General features: G+C 38.9%; 1 protein-coding gene across 3 annotated transcripts in view; it reads right to left on the bottom strand.

Moving 5' to 3' along the window:
• Chbp (chlorophyllide A binding protein) overlaps positions 1–23,662 on the bottom strand; it is a 51,924-nt gene extending 28,262 nt beyond the window's left edge. The window contains exons 1-22 of one of the 3 annotated variants that reach the window (XM_012697627.4): positions 20,810–21,227; positions 20,057–20,472; positions 16,038–16,242; positions 15,706–15,792; positions 15,073–15,305; positions 14,218–14,431; positions 11,986–12,081; positions 10,812–11,041; positions 9,436–9,652; positions 9,110–9,205; positions 8,049–8,278; positions 7,510–7,726; positions 6,876–6,968; positions 6,033–6,262; positions 4,917–5,124; positions 4,495–4,590; positions 3,931–4,157; positions 2,651–2,867; positions 2,325–2,420; positions 1,264–1,493; positions 725–941; positions 91–183 (exon numbers count right to left, since the gene is read on the bottom strand). In XM_012697627.4, the coding sequence (XP_012553081.2) occupies positions 91–183; positions 725–941; positions 1,264–1,493; positions 2,325–2,420; positions 2,651–2,867; positions 3,931–4,157; positions 4,495–4,590; positions 4,917–5,124; positions 6,033–6,262; positions 6,876–6,968; positions 7,510–7,726; positions 8,049–8,278; positions 9,110–9,205; positions 9,436–9,652; positions 10,812–11,041; positions 11,986–12,081; positions 14,218–14,431; positions 15,073–15,305; positions 15,706–15,792; positions 16,038–16,242; positions 20,057–20,182 (3,658 nt within the window). In that variant the 5' untranslated portion in view covers positions 20,183–20,472; positions 20,810–21,227. 3 annotated transcript variants of the gene reach the window in all.
• Between the last annotated feature and the right edge of the window lie 3,102 nt (positions 23,663–26,764).

Raw genomic sequence — 26,764 nt, 5'->3', positions numbered from 1 at the left:
AAGCTGTGACGACATAGAATTAAATGACTCAATGACTGTTATACATGTGTCCACATTTGCATCGGTAATAATTTCTTATAGTGTACATACCTCCTCTGAAATCGCTGTCTATGTTGACACAACTATAAGCCAAAGCATAGCTAGAGTAATCGGTGCTCAGAATCCAGTAGGGAATTGTAATTGCTGAAAAATAAATTCAATATGGTGATTACACTTTTAAGCAACCTTGACTTACAGAAAAGAGTTGTAAATTTTCGGGAATTTAATAAAACGCCTAATTTTATAGTAACTGCCCCTTGAGATGTAGTTCTTTAGAATAAATCGATAAAATTCGTTCAATTGAGCCAAAAATATCCTGATGATAATGTAAATTAGGGCTTAGATTTGAATAACTTGATTAGGTTTTAAGTATGGGGCAGTCGTTGCACTGTAAGAACTGAGACCTTAGAACTTATATCTCAAGGTGGGTGGCGGCATTTACGTTGTAGATGTTTATAGACTCCGGTAACCACTTAACTCTTCCACCCATCTAAGCAATAAAAAAACAAAAAAAGTATTATTATTACGCCACAATTTTAGTTCATCGCGGAAGTCATTTGTGGACTAATGCCTGACCATTTCAACTCCAAATATCAATCGATACGTATACGGCAAGAGCCCTTCCCATTAGACTATCTAGGTTGTAAACTCAGTGTTGTAAAAAGAAGAAAAACCATTGACTTACTTTGACCACCTGATGTAATGGTGATTGTCAAACGGGCGCTATTGTCATTTGAGGCAAATGAAACAGTGCCCGTGGTCGTATCCAAGAACTGGTTGAACACATTAGATGAAGTCAAAGCGAGAGTGTTGCTGGCCCCAAGCGAGAATCGATGGTTGATGCACTGGCCAGGTTGTTCGTCCTTCGGGTATGCTTCGATTTCGTGCCACAACCCTTGGAACTAAAATGCGTTAAGTTATACTATAGATTTTCATCAGGCTGACAGTAATAATGTTAGTAGTAGCATGTACTATTTTGCTGTAGGACTATTTCGAAGCAAGTCTCCTAATGAAGTTGGCTGTGCATGCCATTTACAACAAGGAAATATTCTAGGGACAAGTACGGAAATTTCAATTCTAACTTTAACATCCCAATAAAAGTATTGACGCATTCCCTAAGATTTTGTATGTAACATGAACACCAAATCGACTATTTGTCAACTGAAGGATGCTTACGATACCTAGGATTATAGACATCCTATTATATGAAAGCACATTTATTACCTCATTCAAATTGAAATTTTGGACTACTGGAACATTCGTGTCACATTGTCCCGGGAAAACGACGGGCACGCCAGGCTGAGCTACGGGGAAGTAGAAGCAACCAGTCGGGGTCTGGTCGGTCACTTCAAAGTATCTTTGGTCAAGAACGTTTATCCTGTTGATGACATTATTCATAACCGCGTTCGCTTCAGCAGACAGTTGTTTGTTTCGGCTTAATTTCCACGCTGTAACTGTTGAAATATGTTTTTTATATATTCTAAGATAGGGGCTCCCAAACTTATTTCATCTACTGCCTTTGAGAATACTACTACTACTTTGAGAATAAATTATTTTGTAGCGCCCCCATTTTTTCACCTTCTTAAAAACTGCTATAGCGAGAGCTTAGTCGGTGTCTTAGAGTCCTCCTAGATGAAATTACAAATCGCCACCAAAGCCTCCACACAACGCCTTTTTTCTGGGTTTCTTACGGCCCCCCTTTAGGCCTACAGTGCCCACAAGGAGGCGTTATCGCCCACTTTGAGAAAGGCTGTTCTAAGATAACAAGCATGACACCAATACAAACACGAAATGATGACCACGAACACTCAGCCAAGAGTGCAACGGACTGAGAAGAAGAAGATTAGAAGCTATGTTGTAGCAACTCTTGAGATTTACTAGCGTTTAAGTATTTGTATAAGTTAATTTTTTATTGGTCGATACGGTCGGATGTGTTGCGACCAACCAGAATTTGGATGAAAATAAGTTGATTGACATCAAATTGTATCCTTGAAACGTGAGATTGAAGTCTCGACTGGATTGCGTAATGGGTGTTCCTTCATACCGGAATTAAATAAATAAATAATAAATAAATAAATTATTATTATTATTTATTATTCATACTGGAATTCATGACTGGTCAGCAACAAAATCGTCAGTACACCATTATTTACTATTGTTTGAAAAAAAATAACACTTCAACTGACAGACGGGAAAGAGGGGAAAGAGTCTATCCAATGGTGATCCAATGATTTACTCGAATACATTTAATGATTAAATGTTGTCTATGCTCTTTAGGCACTTACCTCTTTTGTGCTCGTTGTTGATGTTCGTGCAAGAATATACAAGGGAGTAGCTAGTGTAGTCAGTTTCCAAAACCCAGTAGTCAGTTTGTGTAGTCTCTGAAAGTTCATATAAACTGTGCATTCTCGTATATTTTATTTAAGACATTTTTGCTAATATCCTGCTCTGGAAAACTTTATCATTTGTCAAGCTACTTTTCAGAGCTAATTTCAGATTATTCAGAATAAGTGGCCTTCGATAAGGCTCACCTGGGACCTTGTCTACTCAGGACCCATAAATGGCAACAAAGGGCTGGCAAATACCCGAAATAAAAACGACTCATACTTACGTGTTGTCCCCGGAATTGGAAAGGACACCGTTAGCTTGGCACTGCCGTCGGTGCTGGCAACAGTTGCCACGCCATTGATGGTATCAAGACGTTGATTAATGACTTGGGTATTGAAAACATCGACTCTTCCGTCTCTTAATGAGTAAAAAGCGTTACTACAAGTTCCACTTTGGAATTGCGTCGGGTATGATTCGATTTCGTGCCATGGACCCATGTACTGGAAAAAGATCAATTTTTTAATTAATTTATTAGATGGGTGGAAGAGCTCATGGCCCACCTGATGTTAAGTGGTTACCGGAACCCATAGACATCAACAACGTAAATGCCACTACCCACCTTGAGACATGAGTCGTAATGTCTCACTTTTAACAGTACAGCACAACGGCTGCCCTGCCCTTCAAACCGAAACGCATTACTGCTTCACGGCAGAAATAGGCAGAGTGGCCTGGAGCCTGGAGTGCTGGAAATAGGCACAAAGCGTCCTTCCACCAGAAAACGTGTTTTAATGGTAAACTAGAGTTTTTATTACATCTATAATTTGTTACAATAAATCGACGAATAAGAATGAAGCTTTACGCAGGTCATAAGCCGTAACAAAAATACATACGTAGGTCGTGTAGAAAATGATCGAGTTTTTGTGATTTATCTGTAGTTATATTTGTAGTCCTTGTTAATGAGTTTTATAAATGCCAATGAGTTATGACGGACTCGATGGTGCAGTAGTTAATTGCCCTGACTATTGTGCCGAGGGCCGTGGATTTGATTCCCACAACGTGTGAAGAACAGGTTTGATTGTTCTTTGTCTGGGTGTTTATTATCTATGTATGTACATATTTAAACGAACATAAGTACGTGTGTCAGTCTCTGGTACCCATAACACAGGGAATCCTTATTGGGGGCCGGATGACCGTGCGTTATTTGTTTCCAGCTATTATTATTATGACTTTGAATTTGGCTTGAGAACAGAGGTCGTCATCGTAAGGATTCAATCTATGTAATTTTACGGTCGAACTAACTTCTAGCCTATTTCTAACTATCTAACTTCTGACTATTTTGACGCCAACTGTTGCACCGGAATTGGGTGAATCAACAGTCCGAGTAAAACCGAGATCCAGATCTAAAAAACCTGATTTTCTCTAAATCTAACATGAATTTTGTGCGAGAGAGAAGATCCATTCAATTAGGTACAGTTTTAAATGTGTTAAAAGAGCAGAAGACGAATGGCTTAAGAATCAAAATATCAATCAAAAAAAAATTGATATGCGAGTCAAAATATTTACTGCATTTGCATCGAAGTTTGGCACCACTGGAATGTTTTCATCGCACTGTCCTCGGAAGACTACAGGTTCCGTCGATGGTGTGGGGTAGTAAAAACACGCCGCGTCAGAACGATCCACCGGCTGATAGAACCTATTATTTAGAACATCAATGCTGTTGACTATCTGGTTAATAGCGTTTGTTGCACTTTGAGACAGCGTGTTGGTACGACTCAGTTTCCAGCTCCAGACTGAAACAAAAATTAAGTTTAAGTAGGAGCGTGTTTACCGTGTACCCAAAATTGCTTTGTGGCTCATTCGGAGAATAAAATCTTATGATCTGATCGTTTGTCTGTTTCTTTTTTTTTAAATCCGATCATCCAACCAGTTACCGATCGTGCGCAGTAGAATAGATCACTCTTTTTCAAAATAAGAATTAGGTTCAGAATTAGGTGAGAAAATTATAAAGATCCTACTGTTACTGCTAATAGCTGGCCTGAGAAGCCGTTTATGAGTTTAATATTTATTGGAAACTATGGTTTTGGAAAGAAAAAAAAAAGTTTCAAATTAGTAGCTGCAATTGTTTACCTCGTCTTTGCTGGCTGTTAATATTCACGCATCCGTATACGAGGGCGTAATTGTCGTAGTCCGTATCAAGAATCCAGTATTCGAATGGTACAGTTGCTGTAAAGATAACGTGTCTATGAGATGTTTACTTTCGCATTGTAGAATTCTTCTTATACATATAGGTTAGAAGCCAAAAAGACTATCTTTAATGAATCGTTATAAAAATGTACAATATGTTTTCAAGTTAATTGCACGTCTTGAAATTGGTGGAAATTACTTTGAAAAATATACCAATGTAATAACTTTACGTATATTAGATAGACAGATATAGCTAGATACCACTCTTCACTTGATTTTAAATAACAACACCATACACGTGCATTAACAGTTTGTTTTCGAAAAAAAAAAAAATCTTTGTAATAAAATTTTGCACAGTAACTTACAACTAGGGAATGTGACGAGTAATCTTCCACTGCCATCAGTGGTGGCCAATGTGGCAGTTCCTCTTATTTCACTTAGAGCTTGATTTCTAACTTGTGTGTTGTGGACTGTTACGACACCGCCCGATCCTGCCGAGTACGTAGCTTCCTGGCATTCACCTCCTTGATTATCTGAATGGTAGCTCTCGATCAAACGCCAGCGGCCTAAGTACTAAAAAAAAAGAATCCTATGAAAAATCCTGACGTTACCAACGAATCATGGCAAAGAGAAATATACGCTATGCTATTCTTAAAAATACACTAACCGAATACTATAGCTTTATAAAGCATACCCCCAAGCTAGGCTTCACCATTGAGGACACCGGAGAACCCCCTCTTTTTATACAGTGTGACTGTTGTTCGTTAGGTAACAATACATGATCACTATCCCGAAAAAGTCACAAAAATATGCCCAAGAAAAGTATTAAGTCCAGTAAATCCGTTTCGAGCTGGACTTGAGTCCAGACAATGGTATTTAATACTTCGAGGTAGTCACAATAGATCCACTGGGTCACAGTGACCGGTGGTATTTGATCATCACAAAGCGAACTGATATAACTATAATACCGAATCGGTGCTGAAGAAATAGTTTTGTGAAATTAAAAAGGCCACAAAATATCAAAGGACATCGGAGATATTGCACTTGGACTTAGTTTGGACTTTTTGATATACAACTACTACTTTTTCGTGGTGGTATTATCCTTAGATTAGATACACAGCTTGCGACAGACTAAAAATTGTAGAGCTATGATTCCCCTTCCTATGTTTGCTCTATATGTACTTAGAAAGATTTGATAGTCAAATTGACTATCCAATACAAAAACATTTGACAAAGACGTTTTGAATACAATGAATAAATAGAATAGAATAAAACTTCAACTTTATTTCTGAAAGTGGACAGGAGTATCCCTGCTATGATGTCTATAGAATCTGTTAGCTCATTCACACCAGGTGGGCCGGTCATAGGCAGTTAAGTATGTTCATCTACCTCTAAAAATCCCAAATAATTGGATTTCATATGGTCGCGTCAAAAACAAATCTTTGGAATCTTTTTTTTTCTATTTCATAAATTAAACTTACTCTCGTCGTATCGAAGTTTCGGATCGCGTTGATGTTAGGGTCACATTGGCCTGGTAAAATAACAGGCTCTCCGGGTGCCAAGTTGGGCAGATGGAAACACGCCCTGTCCGATTGGTCGATAGGCTCGTAGTAAACATTATCTAATACCACATTGGTAGCAATAACATTGTTAATAGCCGCGTTTGCAGTGGCTGTTAGTTGTTTCGTTCTGCTCAGTTTCCAGCTCCACACTAAAAATATATAAAAAATACATAAGTAAATAATTTCGCTGCACTTAAGTTTGTTTTGACACAATGTAAACGATAAATGTTGACTTTATTAAATACTAGCGACCCGCCCTCGCTTCGCTTCGGAAACATTAAAACACACATGAAACCAAAAAAAAAAATTAAAAAAAAAAAATTAAAAAAAGGAGCCTATGTTCATCAGGGACAGTGTCTGCTTCTAATGGAAAAAGAATTTTTCAAATCGGTCCAGTAGTTTCGGAGCCTATTCGAAACAAACAAACAAACAAATCTTTCCTCTTTATAATATTAGTATAGATATAGATTGGGGTGATGTATTTAAATGATGAAGGATGTAGGCGGAATCGTAGTTTCCGATTTCACAAATATATTAATAGTTTTTTTTTAAAATGTAATTCTAATTTTATACAGTCTCAAATTCGATCTCTGCTTAGTGACAGCTTCGATGTTTACATTACTAATCAGTTTGTCATTGCGAATTAATTCAAATATTAAGAGTGTATTTGGTAAGCTGTGACGACATAGAATTAAATGACTCAATGACTGTTATACATGTGTCCACATTTGCATCGGTAATAATTTCTTATAGTGTACATACCTCCTCTGAAATCGCTGTCTATGTTGACACAACTATAAGCCAAAGCATAGCTAGAGTAATCGGTGCTCAGAATCCAGTAGGGAATTGTAATTGCTGAAAAATAAATTCAATATGGTGATTACACTTTTAAGCAACCTTGACTTACAGAAAAGAGTTGTAAATTTTCGGGAATTTAATAAAACGCCTAATTTTATAGTAACTGCCCCTTGAGATGTAGTTCTTTAGAATAAATCGATAAAATTCGTTCAATTGAGCCAAAAATATCCTGATGATAATGTAAATTAGGGCTTAGATTTGAATAACTTGATTAGGTTTTAAGTATGGGGCAGTCGTTGCACTGTAAGAACTGAGACCTTAGAACTTATATCTCAAGGTGGGTGGCGGCATTTACGTTGTAGATGTTTATAGACTCCGGTAACCACTTAACTCTTCCACCCATCTAAGCAATAAAAAAACAAAAAAAGTATTATTATTACGCCACAATTTTAGTTCATCGCGGAAGTCATTTGTGGACTAATGCCTGACCATTTCAACTCCAAATATCAATCGATACGTATACGGCAAGAGCCCTTCCCATTAGACTATCTAGGTTGTAAACTCAGTGTTGTAAAAAGAAGAAAAACCATTGACTTACTTTGACCACCTGATGTAATGGTGATTGTCAAACGGGCGCTATTGTCATTTGAGGCAAATGAAACAGTGCCCGTGGTCGTATCCAAGAACTGGTTGAACACATTAGATGAAGTCAAAGCGAGAGTGTTGCTGGCCCCAAGCGAGAATCGATGGTTGATGCACTGGCCAGGTTGTTCGTCCTTCGGGTATGCTTCGATTTCGTGCCACAACCCTTGGAACTAAAATGCGTTAAGTTATACTATAGATTTTCATCAGGCTGACAGTAATAATGTTAGTAGTAGCATGTACTATTTTGCTGTAGGACTATTTCGAAGCAAGTCTCCTAATGAAGTTGGCTGTGCATGCCATTTACAACAAGGAAATATTCTAGGGACAAGTACGGAAATTTCAATTCTAACTTTAACATCCCAATAAAAGTATTGACGCATTCCCTAAGATTTTGTATGTAACATGAACACCAAATCGACTATTTGTCAACTGAAGGATGCTTACGATACCTAGGATTATAGACATCCTATTATATGAAAGCACATTTATTACCTCATTCAAATTGAAATTTTGGACTACTGGAACATTCGTGTCACATTGTCCCGGGAAAACGACGGGCACGCCAGGCTGAGCTACGGGGAAGTAGAAGCAACCAGTCGGGGTCTGGTCGGTCACTTCAAAGTATCTTTGGTCAAGAACGTTTATCCTGTTGATGACATTATTCATAACCGCGTTCGCTTCAGCAGACAGTTGTTTGTTTCGGCTTAATTTCCACGCTGTAACTGTTGAAATATGTTTTTTATATATTCTAAGATAGGGGCTCCCAAACTTATTTCATCTACTGCCTTTGAGAATACTACTACTACTTTGAGAATAAATTATTTTGTAGCGCCCCCATTTTTTCACCTTCTTAAAAACTGCTATAGCGAGAGCTTAGTCGGTGTCTTAGAGTCCTCCTAGATGAAATTACAAATCGCCACCAAAGCCTCCACACAACGCCTTTTTTCTGGGTTTCTTACGGCCCCCCTTTAGGCCTACAGTGCCCACAAGGAGGCGTTATCGCCCACTTTGAGAAAGGCTGTTCTAAGATAACAAGCATGACACCAATACAAACACGAAATGATGACCACGAACACTCAGCCAAGAGTGCAACGGACTGAGAAGAAGAAGATTAGAAGCTATGTTGTAGCAACTCTTGAGATTTACTAGCGTTTAAGTATTTGTATAAGTTAATTTTTTATTGGTCGATACGGTCGGATGTGTTGCGACCAACCAGAATTTGGATGAAAATAAGTTGATTGACATCAAATTGTATCCTTGAAACGTGAGATTGAAGTCTCGACTGGATTGCGTAATGGGTGTTCCTTCATACCGGAATTAAATAAATAAATAATAAATAAATAAATTATTATTATTATTTATTATTCATACTGGAATTCATGACTGGTCAGCAACAAAATCGTCAGTACACCATTATTTACTATTGTTTGAAAAAAAATAACACTTCAACTGACAGACGGGAAAGAGGGGAAAGAGTCTATCCAATGGTGATCCAATGATTTACTCGAATACATTTAATGATTAAATGTTGTCTATGCTCTTTAGGCACTTACCTCTTTTGTGCTCGTTGTTGATGTTCGTGCAAGAATATACAAGGGAGTAGCTAGTGTAGTCAGTTTCCAAAACCCAGTAGTCAGTTTGTGTAGTCTCTGAAAGTTCATATAAACTGTGCATTCTCGTATATTTTATTTAAGACATTTTTGCTAATATCCTGCTCTGGAAAACTTTATCATTTGTCAAGCTACTTTTCAGAGCTAATTTCAGATTATTCAGAATAAGTGGCCTTCGATAAGGCTCACCTGGGACCTTGTCTACTCAGGACCCATAAATGGCAACAAAGGGCTGGCAAATACCCGAAATAAAAACGACTCATACTTACGTGTTGTCCCCGGAATTGGAAAGGACACCGTTAGCTTGGCACTGCCGTCGGTGCTGGCAACAGTTGCCACGCCATTGATGGTATCAAGACGTTGATTAATGACTTGGGTATTGAAAACATCGACTCTTCCGTCTCTTAATGAGTAAAAAGCGTTACTACAAGTTCCACTTTGGAATTGCGTCGGGTATGATTCGATTTCGTGCCATGGACCCATGTACTGGAAAAAGATCAATTTTTTAATTAATTTATTAGATGGGTGGAAGAGCTCATGGCCCACCTGATGTTAAGTGGTTACCGGAACCCATAGACATCAACAACGTAAATGCCACTACCCACCTTGAGACATGAGTCGTAATGTCTCACTTTTAACAGTACAGCACAACGGCTGCCCTGCCCTTCAAACCGAAACGCATTACTGCTTCACGGCAGAAATAGGCAGAGTGGCCTGGAGCCTGGAGTGCTGGAAATAGGCACAAAGCGTCCTTCCACCAGAAAACGTGTTTTAATGGTAAACTAGAGTTTTTATTACATCTATAATTTGTTACAATAAATCGACGAATAAGAATGAAGCTTTACGCAGGTCATAAGCCGTAACAAAAATACATACGTAGGTCGTGTAGAAAATGATCGAGTTTTTGTGATTTATCTGTAGTTATATTTGTAGTCCTTGTTAATGAGTTTTATAAATGCCAATGAGTTATGACGGACTCGATGGTGCAGTAGTTAATTGCCCTGACTATTGTGCCGAGGGCCGTGGATTTGATTCCCACAACGTGTGAAGAACAGGTTTGATTGTTCTTTGTCTGGGTGTTTATTATCTATGTATGTACATATTTAAACGAACATAAGTACGTGTGTCAGTCTCTGGTACCCATAACACAGGGAATCCTTATTGGGGGCCGGATGACCGTGCGTTATTTGTTTCCAGCTATTATTATTATGACTTTGAATTTGGCTTGAGAACAGAGGTCGTCATCGTAAGGATTCAATCTATGTAATTTTACGGTCGAACTAACTTCTAGCCTATTTCTAACTATCTAACTTCTGACTATTTTGACGCCAACTGTTGCACCGGAATTGGGTGAATCAACAGTCCGAGTAAAACCGAGATCCAGATCTAAAAAACCTGATTTTCTCTAAATCTAACATGAATTTTGTGCGAGAGAGAAGATCCATTCAATTAGGTACAGTTTTAAATGTGTTAGAAAGAATAAAACATAATAGTAGAATTTCTGTTAAAGAGTCCAAATTCCGGACTATTCGCAACCGGAGTCCGGTTATCAACAGTTTACGCATATCTTGTTGCAACCGGAATCCGGTTATCACCAGTTCAAAGTTTAATACATATAGTAATATGGTTTTTAAAGTTCACTGACCCGGTTTGCGTCGAAATTTTGGACGACCGGAATGTTCAGGTCACATTGCCCTCTGAATATAACCGGTTCGTTTTGCGCGGGTTGAGGGTAGTAGAAACAGTCTGCGTCAGATTGCATTGCCGGCTCGTAGTACTGCTGATTTAGCTCGACGTTGGCGTTGATCACTTGGTTGACAAGCGCTGTGGACTGGGCTGAGAGAGTGCGTGTTCTGCTGACGATCCAACTATAAACTGTTTTCGAAATTGATTATAATTTTTATCTAGCTATTTTACAATTAGCTGAGGCTTGGGTGAAATTTATTTTACAGTTTCAATTTATTTTCATATGTTTTCTTTGAGCTTCGCAAGTGCTACTACGGTTACTGTTACCCTTAAATGGACGATTTTTGTTTCACGTTTTAAAAAAATCTATTTGTGTAATAGACATGTATTACTGTCTAGGAAAAATGAGTAAAAAAATCTAGACATGAATTTACTCTTTTCGTTCAGGAAATAGGAATGCGCAGGAAAAATGTGCAGGATGATCAACTATTGCGGGTTAATCACACCTGTTTTTGGGTGTGGAGAAGGTGAAGGTTGGAGAAATTTAATGAAATAGTAGCAACCCGTGGATACCAGAATTACGTTTACGAATCTCCTTAATAATAGCCGAACAGATTATAACCATGTTTGTGGTGGGCAGACAAGATTAACATCGCAGTAGTTGCTCATTTGCGAGCATAGGTTCAATCACGTATTGAATTTTGATGTCGGCAAGTTTCCGGCTAGGTGATGCGATGATCTCCGAACAGTAGGCGGCAAGAAATGGATGAGGAGAGCCGAAGCTCAGTGGAGTGGATTGGGAGAGGCCTATGTCCAGCACTGGATGACTGTGGGCTGTTGATGATGATGATGATGATGAAGTTTCCAGAAGGTTCTTTGAATACACTTTTTGTACTAGAGCTCACAATGCGGCATAAGCTTGATAGATTGTTGGTTCTTCTTCAATACTCGAGTTAGAATGAAATAGAGAAACTACAAAGTAATTGCGATGATAAAAAAATGTGTATTATGAAGATGAAAAAACTGGCGTAAGTATAATTTAGATCTTCGCCGCTGTTATTTTGAAACGGGTTGACCGTGACTAGATAGCTAGGTAGGATTTAATAGTTAATAAATAAGCAAAACAAACATACTCCTTCTTTGGTTGTTCGGGAGATTCGTGCAAGAATACGTAACAGCATAATTCACGTAATCCGTTGCCAAGACTAGCAATTCTTGTTCCGCCGTCACTGGAAATAAGATATAATATATTAGTCGTTAATGAATAAAACATCCCTAATTAGTAAAGTTATTTTCAGTTTTTTAATTTAAAAAAACTAGTACAATGTATATATAGATATTAATTTGTATAGAGACAGAGGTTGGTGTGCCGCCAAACGATTAATGGCGTGGTAATTTTTTATTTTATTTTGAAAGACAATCACGCCACTTTAACTGGTCCCGTACTAAGTTCGTAAAGAACTTGTGTTACATGTACCAGATAACGGAAATAAATATAAGATTTTTATTATATACATACATAATATGTATATCTAATATACATCCATAGCCCTGGAAAAGACATTTTATATTTATCATACAAATATGCCCCGACCCCCTTGTGTAGTGACCATGTCACTTACCACTACACCAGACAGCCGTTTTTAATGACATCAAGTAATGTTTTTTTTTTATTATTATTTTGCTAGCTTGTTTCATTTTAAATGGCTATCTCGTAGTCACCCTGAGTTATGTGTTCAAGTCTGTTGTTGTAGGAGCGTTTTTCCATTCCATTCAAAGTGGAACACATGACCCATTTACGGCAGAAACAAGTGGGATAGTAGTACTGGTGCGGTTTCAAAATATTCCCAACCATTAATAAACAGAGCAATTATTGGATTGTTTTCCTCATCAACAATCTCCTGCCCTTCTCCCAGTCATTTGGGGTCGGCGCAACATATTTTCTCCTTCCATACTCATCTATCATATACCATATTTTGGCTCACTCCCCTCTTACACATATCATCTTTCACGCAATCCATCCATTCCTTCTTTGGTCTACCTCTTCCTCGCCTACTTTTCCTCGATTGTTTTCCTCATCGAAGACGGAAATTTATGCAGAAAGCGTTGAAGTAATAGTGTAAAGATATTACTCTAGATATTTATATAAAACTATAATTTCCAATAAATATCTTAAACTCAAACAAGAGTATTTGTTGTATATATTACAGTGTCTAGGTATTTTGTGGATAATTGATAAAACCGATAAGACGTTTGTTACGACTTATAGTATGAATTAATCTTAAGTTTTTTTTTTATCTCAATCGGCTATCATAGCATCGTAAAATTGTAAAAAATTTAAAAATTATACTATTTCGGACTACTAGAAACGTCCACAAAAAATATTAATTATCTTTTTATCGCATTGATTAGGTATGATATGTTTTTAGATATTATATTTATATACATATATATGATTCACAATTGTTTTTACGAATAGGGAAATATTTTTTATTTTTTTTATTTTTTTATTGCTTAGATGGGTAGACGTGCTCAAAGCCCACCCGGTGCTAAGTGGTTACTGGAGCCCATAGACATCTACAACGTAAATGCGCCACCCACCTTGATATATCAGTTGTACGGTCTCAGTATAGTTACAATGGCTGCCCCACCCTTCGAACCGAGACGCATTACTGCTTCACTGCAGAAATAGGCAGGATTGTGGTACCTACCCACGCGGACTCACAAGAGGTCCTACCACCAGTAAATTGAAATTAGTAGTGAATTGGCTGAGGAATTCATTGTACACATATTTGTTCGTTGATTGCTCTACTAAATCTGGTTTCTGGAGTCCATTGATCAACGACGTGCCTGTATTCAGCCACGAGGTCAAAGATACAATACTATTCTACGACGGCTGTGTCACTCTGCAAGCCGGAACGCGGGACTGCTTCGTGGAAATGAGCAGCATAGCGGTATCTAGTCATACGGGGCTTTAAATCAGAGCCAGGAAGAAGCCCTCCTCCCTATCTCTACCGGGTTCGATCTCGGAAAGATGAACATGTAAACGAGCAAGGTTGCTTCGATTGTCCATCATATCCTGCGAGCATCTCGAATGTGATTCGACACGAGCAAACAAAGCCCAAATATATCACAATTCACTACTAAAAGAAACAGAATCGCATCGGGACCATTATTCAGAGTCAACAGATTGAAAATCTGGTTGGACAGAGATAATAAATATAGTATTAATTACGTGGATCTTAGTTAAAGTGCTGGAGAAGTAAAATACTTTTGTGGAATTTTTATCCAACCATAGTTAACTGGAAGAGCTATTGACTGGCGATTAAATTTCGATTTTAGGTTTTAGGCTTTTAAAGACTTACCTCCAGGAGCGACGTTCAAAAGAACACGTAATCTGGCACTTCCATCGTTGCTGATGACTGTGGCTGTACCGGTCACGGTTTCCAGAGCTTGGTTGACGACTTGGCTGTTCACGATATTGACGACGCCATTGCCTAAAGTGTATTCCGCTCTGGGACAGCTACCGGTGGAGCTCTCGGAGTAGTAGCTGGAGATCTCATGCCAAACACCTAGGAACTGAATGAGATTTTTGTTAAGTCCTTGTTGAAACAAACATGGTGAGATAGGTATTTATTGTATACACTTATGTATTTATATATAGTATACACTCAGCATTAGAAGGTGACGGGTTGAAGAGAAGAGAGAAAAGGTATTTATTTAATAATGGCATAGCTTAGTTAGCGCAGTAGGGCATTAAAAGAAAAAAAACAATTAAGGACTTTCAAAACCAGATTAAAATAACTAGGAAATATGCTGCGTCTGAAAGTTCTCTTGGCGAAGAATAAGAAAAAAAGTATGGCTTGCGTTAAACTAAGCGAGTTTCTTCTTTTAGTAGCCTTCACAAAACGCCACGCCATGAAATGAAAAGTCAAGATCTTTTCGATGATGGTTTTCTCGATTGCTTTTCTATGATGAGAATCGTTTTTAAAAATGCCTTCGTAAATTAGCAAATTTGAAGTAAAAATAAACACGACTGCGCCAAAATTTTTGAAAAGTGTACTTTTAAGAATAAAAATGTTAAAGGTAAGTAAAACACCATTCAAATGGATTGTGTGTTAGCAATTGTTTATTATGGACTAATTGAATGATTGCAGTCTGTCAGATACATATTGTGCAGTCTCCGGTCATCTTGTTTTTTCACATCGTATCATACTTACGTTAGCCACATCGAAGTTTTGTTGACCATTAATATTAGCATTGCATTGACCAGGCAGTACAATGGGCTGGTTAGGTTCAATTACAGGCAGAGCAAAGCAAGCGGACTCTGTATGTTTGACGCTTTCTAGTTCACTAGCGTGGATGGCGAATAAATTGTAAACAGTTGTGTTCATAAGAGCGGGGATCATCTCGTTTGGATATTGGGGCTCCCTTCCCAGGTGCCAGATGTAAACTGCAAAATAAATAATTGCGTCACGGCCACGCAGTGTCTATATCCCAGACGCAGAGTAGAATTCGTTTGTCCTGTTTTCCGTAATCGTTTTAACTAATGACCATGAATGATGATGAATTTCTGACTTGGCCATAATTTGTAACTGAAATTATTGGGATTCGCCATGCTGTTGTAATTGTGCACATTTTTGGCAGGTCATGAATGTCTTTCGTTGTATCCGAGCTAATTTTAACCAGTGAATAAAGTACCATAATTAAAATAAGTGTAAAATAAACGTCTAGGCGTAGCTATGGTAAATATTTTTATGTAAAATCACGCTTAATGTATTGAATATTCATAGAAAATTCGTTGGATCGAAAGTTCTTTATATTTGTACAGTTATACTCCTGTACATACTTACTCCTTTTCTGGTTCGTTCCGACATTTTCGCAGGCGTATGTCAGAGCAAAATTATTATAATCCGTTAGTAGTACCCAAAAATCGAGATCTGAAAAGAACAATGGAATTTAATTAAAACACTACAAACAAGACCTTCCCTAGAGGTGCCATCAAACCCTTTATTTAGGAAGGTTAAATAATAAATAAAAAGGGGTTGGGTATTATATCCAACTTTGCCTAAATCTCATTAAGGTTCTTTTTATTCAGAACAAGAAGTTGCAAGTATTGAAAAAATAGTATAAACTTACTGCTACTCATAGACGAGGATTGCTGAAATGATCCCTTGAGTCTTACCTATATTCGGTGAGATGTTCAGTCTCATTCTGGCCGTTCCAGATTCGACAGAAACGGATCCTCTTAATTCCGTTTGAAAATTTTTTGTAACATCTGAAGCGTATATATTCAATTGATTGTTTTGCTCGGTGAACTCCAAAGTCGCGCAATCGCCACGTTGGAAAGTATTGTCTGATCTTGCCACTTCGTACCATTTGCCGAGGAACTGTGGGGACGCCGAACTGCTTACATTTGTAACTTAATATTCAGCATCGATTAAATTAAAATTAGTCGACGGTTTTCTTGAGCTGTTCTAGTGGAACTTCGAAATGCTAGGAACAAACAATGCCACCGTAAAACTTTTATCTTAGCCCTTTAGGACACTGCCGAAACTATTTGTGTAGTAGACATAATCTACTTCAATAGATTTAATTTAGATTTAGTAGAGGAAGAAGTGACAAAAAGCCAAACAAAAATGTTATTTTGTTCTCGATATTTAGTTAAAAAGACTCGATATTTGGAAAAAAGACGACAAAAGTTTACTTTTAAGGAAATTCATATATCTTGATTTGGGGTAGAGATGCTTATGCTTAAATTTTTTGATTGGCAAACCTAGTTTTCTAGTCATGAGAGTGAAGTCGCGGGGATCCGCTGGTTGCGGGCAGCTCAGAAATTATTATTTTGATGAACTTTGGGAAGGGCCTAAATATAGGACAGGAGCGGAGATCGGACGTCGGGTGAGACAGTGCAAGAGGAGTCGTTAGGTGCGGTAGGTCTCTAAAAATATCTTTTGGCCCGTGGTCTGCTACCAACATCTGCAGACCGTCAAGTCCTGCATACCCCGCATGCCTCCTAAGCGCTGACACCTTTCAGTAACTTCGACCCCGTGCCCGAAAAAAAATCCCAAGCTCTGGAGCAATAGGCTTATAGTTATGATAGCAAGTTTTCACGTATTTTCTTCTCATGATTTTGATGTTATTTTACGACTTTTCTCTCCTCGTCTAAGCCACATATGAGGAGCTTCATTATTTACAAAATTAGGCTCCGAATCGAATCTAGGCATATTAGTAAAACTAGCTACCAGAATAATACAAAACAATTTAAGAAGTACAAAATACTAAAGTCCCCAAGAATTAGTCAGTATCGTAAAGTTATAAAGTGACTATCGAACTGTATTACCGAGTCAAGGTCTTGTCTCTTCCAATTGTTATTTGCACTTATCTACAATCTAATCTTTTAGATAAACGGTTGTTATAGAACTTTAACAATATAATTCAAATATTTGGTAATTGGCATTGCCTAATTTTCTGGTCTTAATTATCGTTCTGGTCAATATAAAAAGTGGTTCGATTGATCCTTTTTATTTTTGTGCTATAGATAAAGCAGGGTAGCTCTGTATCTGAAGTAGTTAATATAATTCGTAAACAAAGCATTGTAAAGCATTCCAATTCTGGATGCGACTTTGAGGTCTCCGAAAAAACTGCTATCTTAAATAGATTATTTTTACCAAGATTTAAATCTTTGATAATAATTTAAAAGATTGTAAGATTAAATAAAACACGGAATAAAGTAATTTGGTTATCTGTTTCTATTTTATCTGTTCCTGTAATTATTTATTTGAGTCAAGTAATTTTGATAACGTAAGGTATTAGCTGAAAGACAAATAATTTGTTTAGGGAGGTTCACAAATGCCTTGCAAAATAACCTAAGTGTGCCTCTATGGTCTTCTGTTATTTAATTAAATCTGAATCTGAATTCAAATCTGAATCAGTGAAATAAATTTACACTGATTTGATGTTGGCGATTCTATTGTTTGGTAAATTTTCAAAAGTGTCGTCTCTCTAACTAATTTCAGTTCTCAATAATGTAAACTTGCGCAAACCATGACTTTCTTCCATTAGGGATCGATTTGTAACACTGTATATTACGATGCTATTATAATAATATATTTAATAATTTTCAATCCTCTTGGTAAATCTCGAATGAAAATAATTTTTTTAATCCAAAAGATATCCGAACATTGAATCATATTAAAAGTCGCTTCATAGCATTTCGAAGCAACTGGGGATTTTAGTTTAAAGTTGGATAATAATTCCTGCTGGGAAAGACTTCTAGAAATAAAGATTGGGGACTAAGATGAGAGTGTATCTCTCTAAGAGAATATAATCTTATAATTTTTATGATCTTCTAATTTCAGATATAGGACGGCTACGGTTCCTTGTCCACCAGTTAGTCCTAACGCATATATACATACATACATATACGTTGTCAAATCAATGTCAATGTTATACGTACTCAATTTTTTTGTCGTAAGCGGTCAATTGATAAACTTGAAAAGTATCTTCTGTTAATTTAGAAAATAGAGTATGATTGACATTTAAGCCCCAAAAAGCAAATAAAGAAACGAAAATTGTTCATTCAGTTTTACTGTTCAGTGACCAGTGTTTCAGGAAATCAAATCAAATCAAATCAAAAAAAATTTATTCAACATAAATGAAAGTACATACTTGTTGAACGTCAAAAGAACTACCGCCAATTCACAAGAACTAGCCTCCGTCCTGAGAAGAATTGGCAAGAAACTCAGCGGGCATTTTTTTTTTTATTTTTTTTTTAAATATGAAATTATTATTTATTTATTTTTTAATATTAGATTATTATTTTTTTTAAATATGAATTTTTTACAATAAATATTATAACGTAACAATTACTACGATCGAAAGATCAGATATTACGAGCTAAAACTATTAAAAGAATTGGGTGCTTTGAATGAAGAACTTTTAAGTTATATTGGAAGCAGCCATCTACGTATTTTAGACGCTGAGCGGTTTTTACTCGTTTTTTTTAATTATTGCTTAGATAGGTGAACGAGCTCATAGCCCACCTGCTGTTAAGTGGTTACTGGAGCCTATAGACATCTACAACGTAAATGCGCCACCTACCTTGAGATATAAGTTCTATGGTTTCAGTATAGTTACAATGGCTGCCCCACCTTTCAAACCGAAACGCTTTACTTCACGGCAGGCATAGGCGGGGTGGTAGTACCTACCTGTGGGGACTGACGAGAGGTCTTACCACTAGTAATAATTCTTGTAACAGGGAGCAACTGGCCATTTCGTACAGCATCAAAGAAGATTCTACTCTCATCATTCACAGAGTGATGATGATAACAATTCATGCAACAACTTACTAGGGTCAGGATTGTTTGCGGGCCAGAATATCATTCCAAACAACTCTCAGAGCCCTTTTTTCGTCAATTACGACCCATACGTCTATTCAATGGGTAAAACATCAAAGTCCTTAGATTAAGAGCATCTCAAAACCAATATGAAGTCTAACAGACCCCATAAAAAGATGATCTCACTGTATATCATACATATTGAGATATATGAAATTACTCTATTGATAACTGCATCTTTCTTGCGATCATTTTGAAATTTCAACATTGTGTGATGAAAGATTGGAAATAACTCGATCGATAGCGATTGATAGAGTACTTTACTGGTGGTAGGACCTCTTGTGAGTCCGCACGGGTAGGTACCACCGCCCTGCCTATTTCTGCCGTGAAGCAGTAATGCGTTTCGGTTTGAAGGGCGGGGCAGCCGTTGTAACTATAATTGAGACCTTAGAACTTATATCTCAAGGTGGATGGCGCATTTACGTTGTAGATGTCTATGGGCTCCAGTAACCACTTAACACCAGGTAGGCTGTGAGCTCGTCCACTCATCTAAGCAATAAAAAAAAAAAAAAAAAACTCCATCAATTGTTTAAAGCGTAAGTATTATTAATGTCTGTGTGATCTTCCATTTGACAATAATAAAATTAGCCACCTATGACACATATAGATGTTTGTTTGAACAATAAATATTAAAATTGTCCTGTAGAAAAAGGTAATAGAATTATTGGTAATTGAAACTTTCCGTCATATTTGGATTTCAATTTACGTAATTCAATTCCAAACAAAAATGTTCAATTCAAATAACAAAAAACGAAACGAGTAGTCTAATGAAAAAAAACAATTAACATAACTTTCAAAAACTTACTTGTTGAACTTGGAAATTCGGGACGGTCGCTATGTTCGGATCGCACTGGCCATTTTGTATGAATTGACCGACACAAACACCAAACAGTCCTAGGATACTAAATAAGAATAAATTTAAATTTATCATATTGAGATAATGTTCCGGTGACAGTCACAGCACAGCAACTTATGTGAATAGCGTTACGCCTAATGGTGTAGCGAATTTATATCTTTTTTATTATCGAATCGCCTTATTATCTCAGCGCGGCGGCGTTCAGAATCGTTAGTCGCTAAATCGTACGTTTTGTTTTCGATAAAATGTTTTAATTGTTTTTTATTGCATCTGGGTGCAGGCGATAGCGAAGTACTCAGATTCAGATTAAATCTCAAACCGGTGGGATTACCTACGCGTACGGGCTACGCGCCAATGACCAGAACCTGAAAGATGTTGGTAATGTATAAGCTCAATACAACAAAATAATCAATGAAACAAACAACGAACACAATACTGACATCCTTAAAAAAGTATATCTAAACACAGAAAATTTCATGACTAGAAGAAAAGAATTACAGAAGATTATGAACAAAACCAGAAGTATAAGAAATGAAATATCAGCTCTAACCAAACTTATTAGCAAGTATATTAGGCAAGATTATGCAAAATAAAGACAGGACACGAAGGCACTTACAACAAAATGCTTATTAGGAGCTAACACAAAATAAAACATGTATCGAAGGACTTAAATCATCAGGAAAGCAATCTAAAATAACATACCGCAATGATGCCGCTCACTTCTTAGGCAGGATGCTCTTGAGGACTTTTTGGGAAGTTCCTATAGAGTCTTGGAACAAAATAAAATTGAAAACGTCATATTTGTCGGCGACTTTATGTAATCTTGCATAACCTGGAATTTTACTAATAACATGCTGTCTCTTAACTGTAAGTCTAGTAATGACCTATTGTCTAATATGCTTCTTGATTTTTGCTTGATGAATAAATTATAGTATTATAACCGCACGCTCAACAGTGACGCCAAGGTCTTGGATTTGGTCATCAGTAACAGAACAAATATTATCAATTCATGTACAAGCAGCGATCCACTATCGAAGGTTGACCGTTACCACCCACCTTTTGTTTTGAGCATATCTGATTGTGGTAGAAAAATTGGTAACAATAATTTGATTCCGGACAACAATAACCGTCGCTATTTTTATAAAGCAGATTACACCAACGTAATCAGTGATAAATCTCTGATTATTAAAATAAACGTCGATTGGTATGACGAACTGGAAGTTCGTCCGTCTGTCGATTATATGCTTTTGGTATTTTATAAACATATGGGCATGGTTATCGAGAAACATGTACCAAAGCGTTTATTAAGAAGCAAGAATGACCCTTCATGGTTTTTTTGTGACTTAATTAAACTTCTTAAGGAAAAACTGAAATATAGAAAAAAGCTTAAGAAATTTAATAAAAACCCCATTGGATAAATTATCTTTCGAGTTGGCCAAAAAGCGATTTGGTCTTTTATCAAGAACAAAATAAGGGATAGAAGCCTCTTCCCTGCACGGATGACTCTGGAGGGCAAGAGTGCCTCGAGCGGCAAAAATATTTGCAATCTCTTTGCTCGTAGCTTCTCTTCTGTATACAATAATGGTGCTCTACATTCCTAGTCCCTCATGTTGCAAAATTATGAAATAATAACTTGTCGATTATCCAATTTAATGACGCACATGTACTTAAAGTTTAAAAAAAACTTGATCCGAGTAAGGTATTCTTGCTGAATTTGCAAAGATTTTTGACCAAATTCTCCATCCGACTTTAGCGGGGCATTTCAAAAATCTAATTAACTCTCATCAACATGGTTTCACGAAGTCTAGATCTACGTCAACGAACGAACTTGAGATTTTTCATTAACATTGCTGTCGAGGTCGACAGGTGCTCGACTGTTGATACTGTGTACGCCGATTTCAGCAAAGCGTTTGATCGCGTGAATCACAGAATCTTTTTGCATAAGCTCACTGATAACGGTATTGCTGAGCCATTGCTGACTTCGTGTTCATCGTATTTCTTGGCCCGGCAATCAATGGTCGTAGCATCTTTTCTGACCCCTTCTCGACACCCTCTGGTGTAGGTGGGATCTCATCTCGGTCCTCTGTTTTTCAATAGATTTCTTTCACTAAATTGTGGATTGGTTGCTATTTAATATTTTCTTCAACCTTCGCGAGTCGCAGGCATAACTAAAAGTACATCATGAGTACAATCATGAGATTTAATTATTAACGTATTTAGATATGATTAAAAGTGGTATTAATTGATAGTAGTAGTTAGATTGTGATTTTAATTAGAAATTGTTTGAATGGTGATAGGACGCTTTGTGAGTCAGCACGTGTAGGTACCACCGCCCTGCTTATTTCTGCTGTAAAGCAGTAACGCCTTGAATCGGTTTGAAAGATGGGGCAGCCGTTGTACCGTAAAACCTGAGATATTAGAAATCATGTATCAACTTGGGTGGCGGCATTTACTTTATAGATTGTGTTTATGTGTTCCGATAAGTACTGGACACCAGATAGGCCGTGAGTTCATAGAAAATCTAGGCAATAAAAAAAGCTGTAGTCGTCCGTATGACCAATAAAATCCAAAAACCAAGGTAGTCCAGTTCACGGGCATTACACCACAACTCCAATACCCCAAGATATGAGGTTGAAATCTCAAAATATACTGATTAATGCCTACCCTACTCTGCAACGCGGAATCTTTCAACCTCGAAAACATTTTCCTTAGAAGTAGGCAGAGAAGGGGAAGCCCTGCAAAATCGCTCGTCGGCAAGTACCAAATTAATCATGAACGGTGCCGAAAACAAAGAATGTGTGACGAAGCGAGGCGGTGATTTATCATTGCCTATCTGTAATTAGCTGGATGTAAGACGATAATATTCTACTTTAGCAAACAACATTAAATGAGTTTATCGTCGGCGATGTGTATTTGCGTGATACGGAAAAAATCGTTGAGGTTTTGGGGTAGTTTCATAAATATTATAATTATCTATACTAATATTATAAAGAGGTAAGATTTGTTTGTTTGTTTGTATTGAATAGGTTCCGAAACTACTGAACCGATTTGAAAAATTCTTTCACTGTTTGGAAGTTACACTATTCCCGAATGACATAGGCTATAATCTTTTTAGAAAAAAATTAGGGATCCTTACTAAAACTCCCATAATGTAACCCAAGGTGTAAAAAAATACCTAAAATATTCTATCTAGCGCATAATATATTATATCGCGTGCCGTGCGAAAACTATTGATGATAGAATAAAATAATGTACTACAACTTTGGAGAAAATATTATTAATTACAAAAGGTGTTGCGACACCATATGTCTAACTATAATAGTTATGCCGCAATAAGTGTTCTTTTATTTACAACAATTAAACAACGTCAATTATCGTTGAAATTTTTGTTAAAGACCCGAGCGGAGCCGGAGCGGGCCGCTAGTGTTCTATAAAAATATACTTTTTTTTTTTTTTTTACGATTGAAAGTTTACTGGTGGCCCTAAGGCCTTTCCAGTTTCACCAGGACAGGTGGGCGAGCAAAGGCTCAGCCAAGAGGGGTGGGATTTGCTAACAACTGCCCGAGCGCCTCCGAAGGAGACCTAACAACTCAAGAGCAATTGTTTCGCGAATGAATCTACTACCGGATCGGAATCGCGACCCGCTGAGAAGATCCGGCGAGAAACTCAGCGGGCTGATGCATGGGTTAGGTTGCACGTCGACCTCTTTGTCGAGTTCGACGAGTACGGTTACCGGGGTCCCTAAGCCTGCCCATAGTATTAGAGCTGAAGGCATCTAATGCAAAGGTTATTGGATCTGATGGATCCGTAAGGACGTGTCTAGGGCGTCGACGGTGACTGGCTCCTGCATGATCAGGATTCGGGGAGTAGTCAGCGGCGGCAACGATAAGGCGATTATCATGACGCATAGCCTTATGGAAGTATCGTTCCGACGCTGACTTCAAGTATTTCCGAATTGATTCGAGGCCCAGGTCGTCGTGTAGGTCAACGTTCCTCACGAACCACGGAGCCCCGACAGCTAACCTGCAAAAGCGGGATTGTAGGGATTGGAGGGTGTCTATGTGTGTGCGGGCCGCGTGAGCGAACACCACACTCGTGTAAGTCATGACGGGCCTTATGCAAGTTTTGTAAAGTGTCACCTTGTTCCGAAGGGACATTTTACTCCGCTTACAGATCATGGGGTAGAGTCTACCGAGAATAAACGCGGCACGGTCACGGACTGATTTTATATGCGGGCGAAATGTCATCGATGCATGCAGGGTAACGCCCAGGTACTTGACCTTCCTGGCCCAGGGTATGGGTTGTCTAAAGAGAGTAATCGGGGGTGTGAGATTCCTCGTCCTAATCCGGGAGGAAATCCGTGTGGAGCTTCCCCTCTGAAATAGCACCGCAGTACTTTTCGCTGGGTTGATGTCTATGCGCCATTTTCGGAACCACTGTCCTAAGGCTAGGGCTGCGCTCTGAAGCTTCTTCGCGATTAGGGACTTATTTCTACTAGAATAGTAAACAGTCGTGTCGTCGGCGAATAAAGCTAAATGGGTCGGCGGCGACCGGGGAATATCGTTGACGAATAAGCTAAATAGGAGGGGTGAGAGGACAGAGCCTTGCGGGACTCCAGCTGTGAGAGGTCGTGGGGAGGAGCGGGTTCCCTCGACTCGATATCGAAAAGAGCGGTTCGACAAGAAGTCCCGTATGATGAGCACGAGACTATCCGGCACGCCCATGTTGAATAGTTTGAAAATCAAACCATTGTGCCAGACTTTGTCGAACGCTTTTGCGACGTCGAAGAAGAGAGCTCCCGTGTATAACGGTTTTGGTCGATTAAGCCCCACAAGAATGTGCTCCGTGAGGCGGTGCACCTGTTGAACGCATGAGTGATTTGTACGGAATCCGAATTGTTCATCGATGAGAATGCCCTTGGATGAGACGAAGTCTCTGAGGCGTTTGTAGAGCAGACGCTCATACAGTTTGCCTAGAGACATGAGGAGGCTAATCGGGCGGTAGCTCGTCGGATGATTTTTTGGTTTACCGGGTTTATGTATGCCGATAACGTCCGCTTCTTTCCACACCGCGGGAAAGATACAGTTCGCCATAGCGGCATTGAAAATAGATGCCAACATCACGATGAGTTGGACGGGTAGAATTTTAATAACGCGGTTAGATATACCGTCGGAACCGGGAGCCTTGCGAGGACGTAGGTCTTTGATCAAGTCTTTAACTTCTATCGGGGTGACGGGTGGTAACGCATCCGATGGTGGCAAGGAGGCTCTGCGTTCTACCTCACTGTCTACTAATTCTACATGAACAGGGTCCACGGATTGAGTGCTGGGCGTGCACTGGGTTTGCAATGTATCGGCCAGCAGCTCTGCTTTTTCGTCATCATCGAACGCCGCGAGTCGGCCTGAGGGGCCTACGAGGGGGGGCATAGTTACTACCGTATCCGATTTGAGAGTACGAGCTAAGCGGTAGTAAGACCTTTGGGAGGGTGCGAGTCCTTCTAAGAAATCAGACCATCTGGAATCTCGGACTTCGGCGATGCGAGACTTTACGTCGCGTTGTAGGGCACGCATTCGAGTACGATTTTCCACGGTAGGATACCTATCGTAGGCGCGGATCGAGGCGTTCTTAGCCCTAAGGAGTTCCCTAATATCGTCGGGCAATTTGAAGCGGTGAAGGAAGTCCTCCGCTACAACTTGCTTCGATGACCTATCTAATGTTGAGGTGATGTGTGACGTTAAGATGTCTATGGCTTCAGCGGTATCCTGAGGAGACGGGATAGAGTCCGGGTTAAACGGGAGCGATGGTGGATCAGATTCAGCCAGGCTGATGCCCAGCGTGTGCCAATCCACCACAGCCCTCGTGACGGGAACGGAATCGGGAGCGCGACCGAGCTTCATAACGACGGGACGGTGGTCTGAATCTAACTCTGAAACTACTTCGATCGAGTGTAAGCGCAGAGTTACGTTTTTTAATAACGCTATGTCGAGTATATCCGGGCGATGCGCGATATTTAGCGGGTAGTGAGTCGGGGTTAGCGGAGCGACGTTATCGAAGGCGAGAACATCGACTAACGCGTCAAGCCGCCTGCCATTCGGGGTTGTGGTGTGTGAGTTCCACCTGATGTGTTTACAATTTAGGTCGCCCGCCAGAATGACAGAGCTCCCCATACCGAGCAGCGCCTCGATATCACTGCTTAGAACGATCTTATCCGGTGGAAGATAAACGGACGCGATAACGATCGGCGCGTGTCCCGTCAGTGAGATTCGGCACACTGATGCTTCGATATTAGCGAGCGCAGGAGGATCGAGCGGGACGCAATGCAGGGCTCTTCTATAGTAAATGACGGTACCACCACCACGGGCAGAGAGCCTGTCGTTCCTGACTATGTTATAGTTCGCGATTTTAGGGTCACGGCGCGCGGGCTTAAGTAGGGTCTCCTGCACTAAAAAGATATCAATTTGATGGTCACGCAAAAAGTCAGAAACCTGATCACGTTGATTTGCGAGACCGTAAGCGTTAAAAAATCCTATCGTTACGGATAGGGGCTTTATTCTACTTATATACGCCATTGATTACCGGCGGAGTGAGGGGAGGACGTACGTATTTAATGACGCGTATACGTCGGCGTATTCTTGCACAACGGCGATAAAGTGTTGT

The sequence above is a fragment of the Bombyx mori genome, chromosome 25, assembly GCF_030269925.1.
Source record: "Bombyx mori chromosome 25, ASM3026992v2".
Taxonomy (NCBI): domain Eukaryota; kingdom Metazoa; phylum Arthropoda; class Insecta; order Lepidoptera; family Bombycidae; genus Bombyx; species Bombyx mori.
Note: the sequence above shows the minus strand (reverse complement) of the source record. Positions and strands in the feature narration are given on the sequence as shown.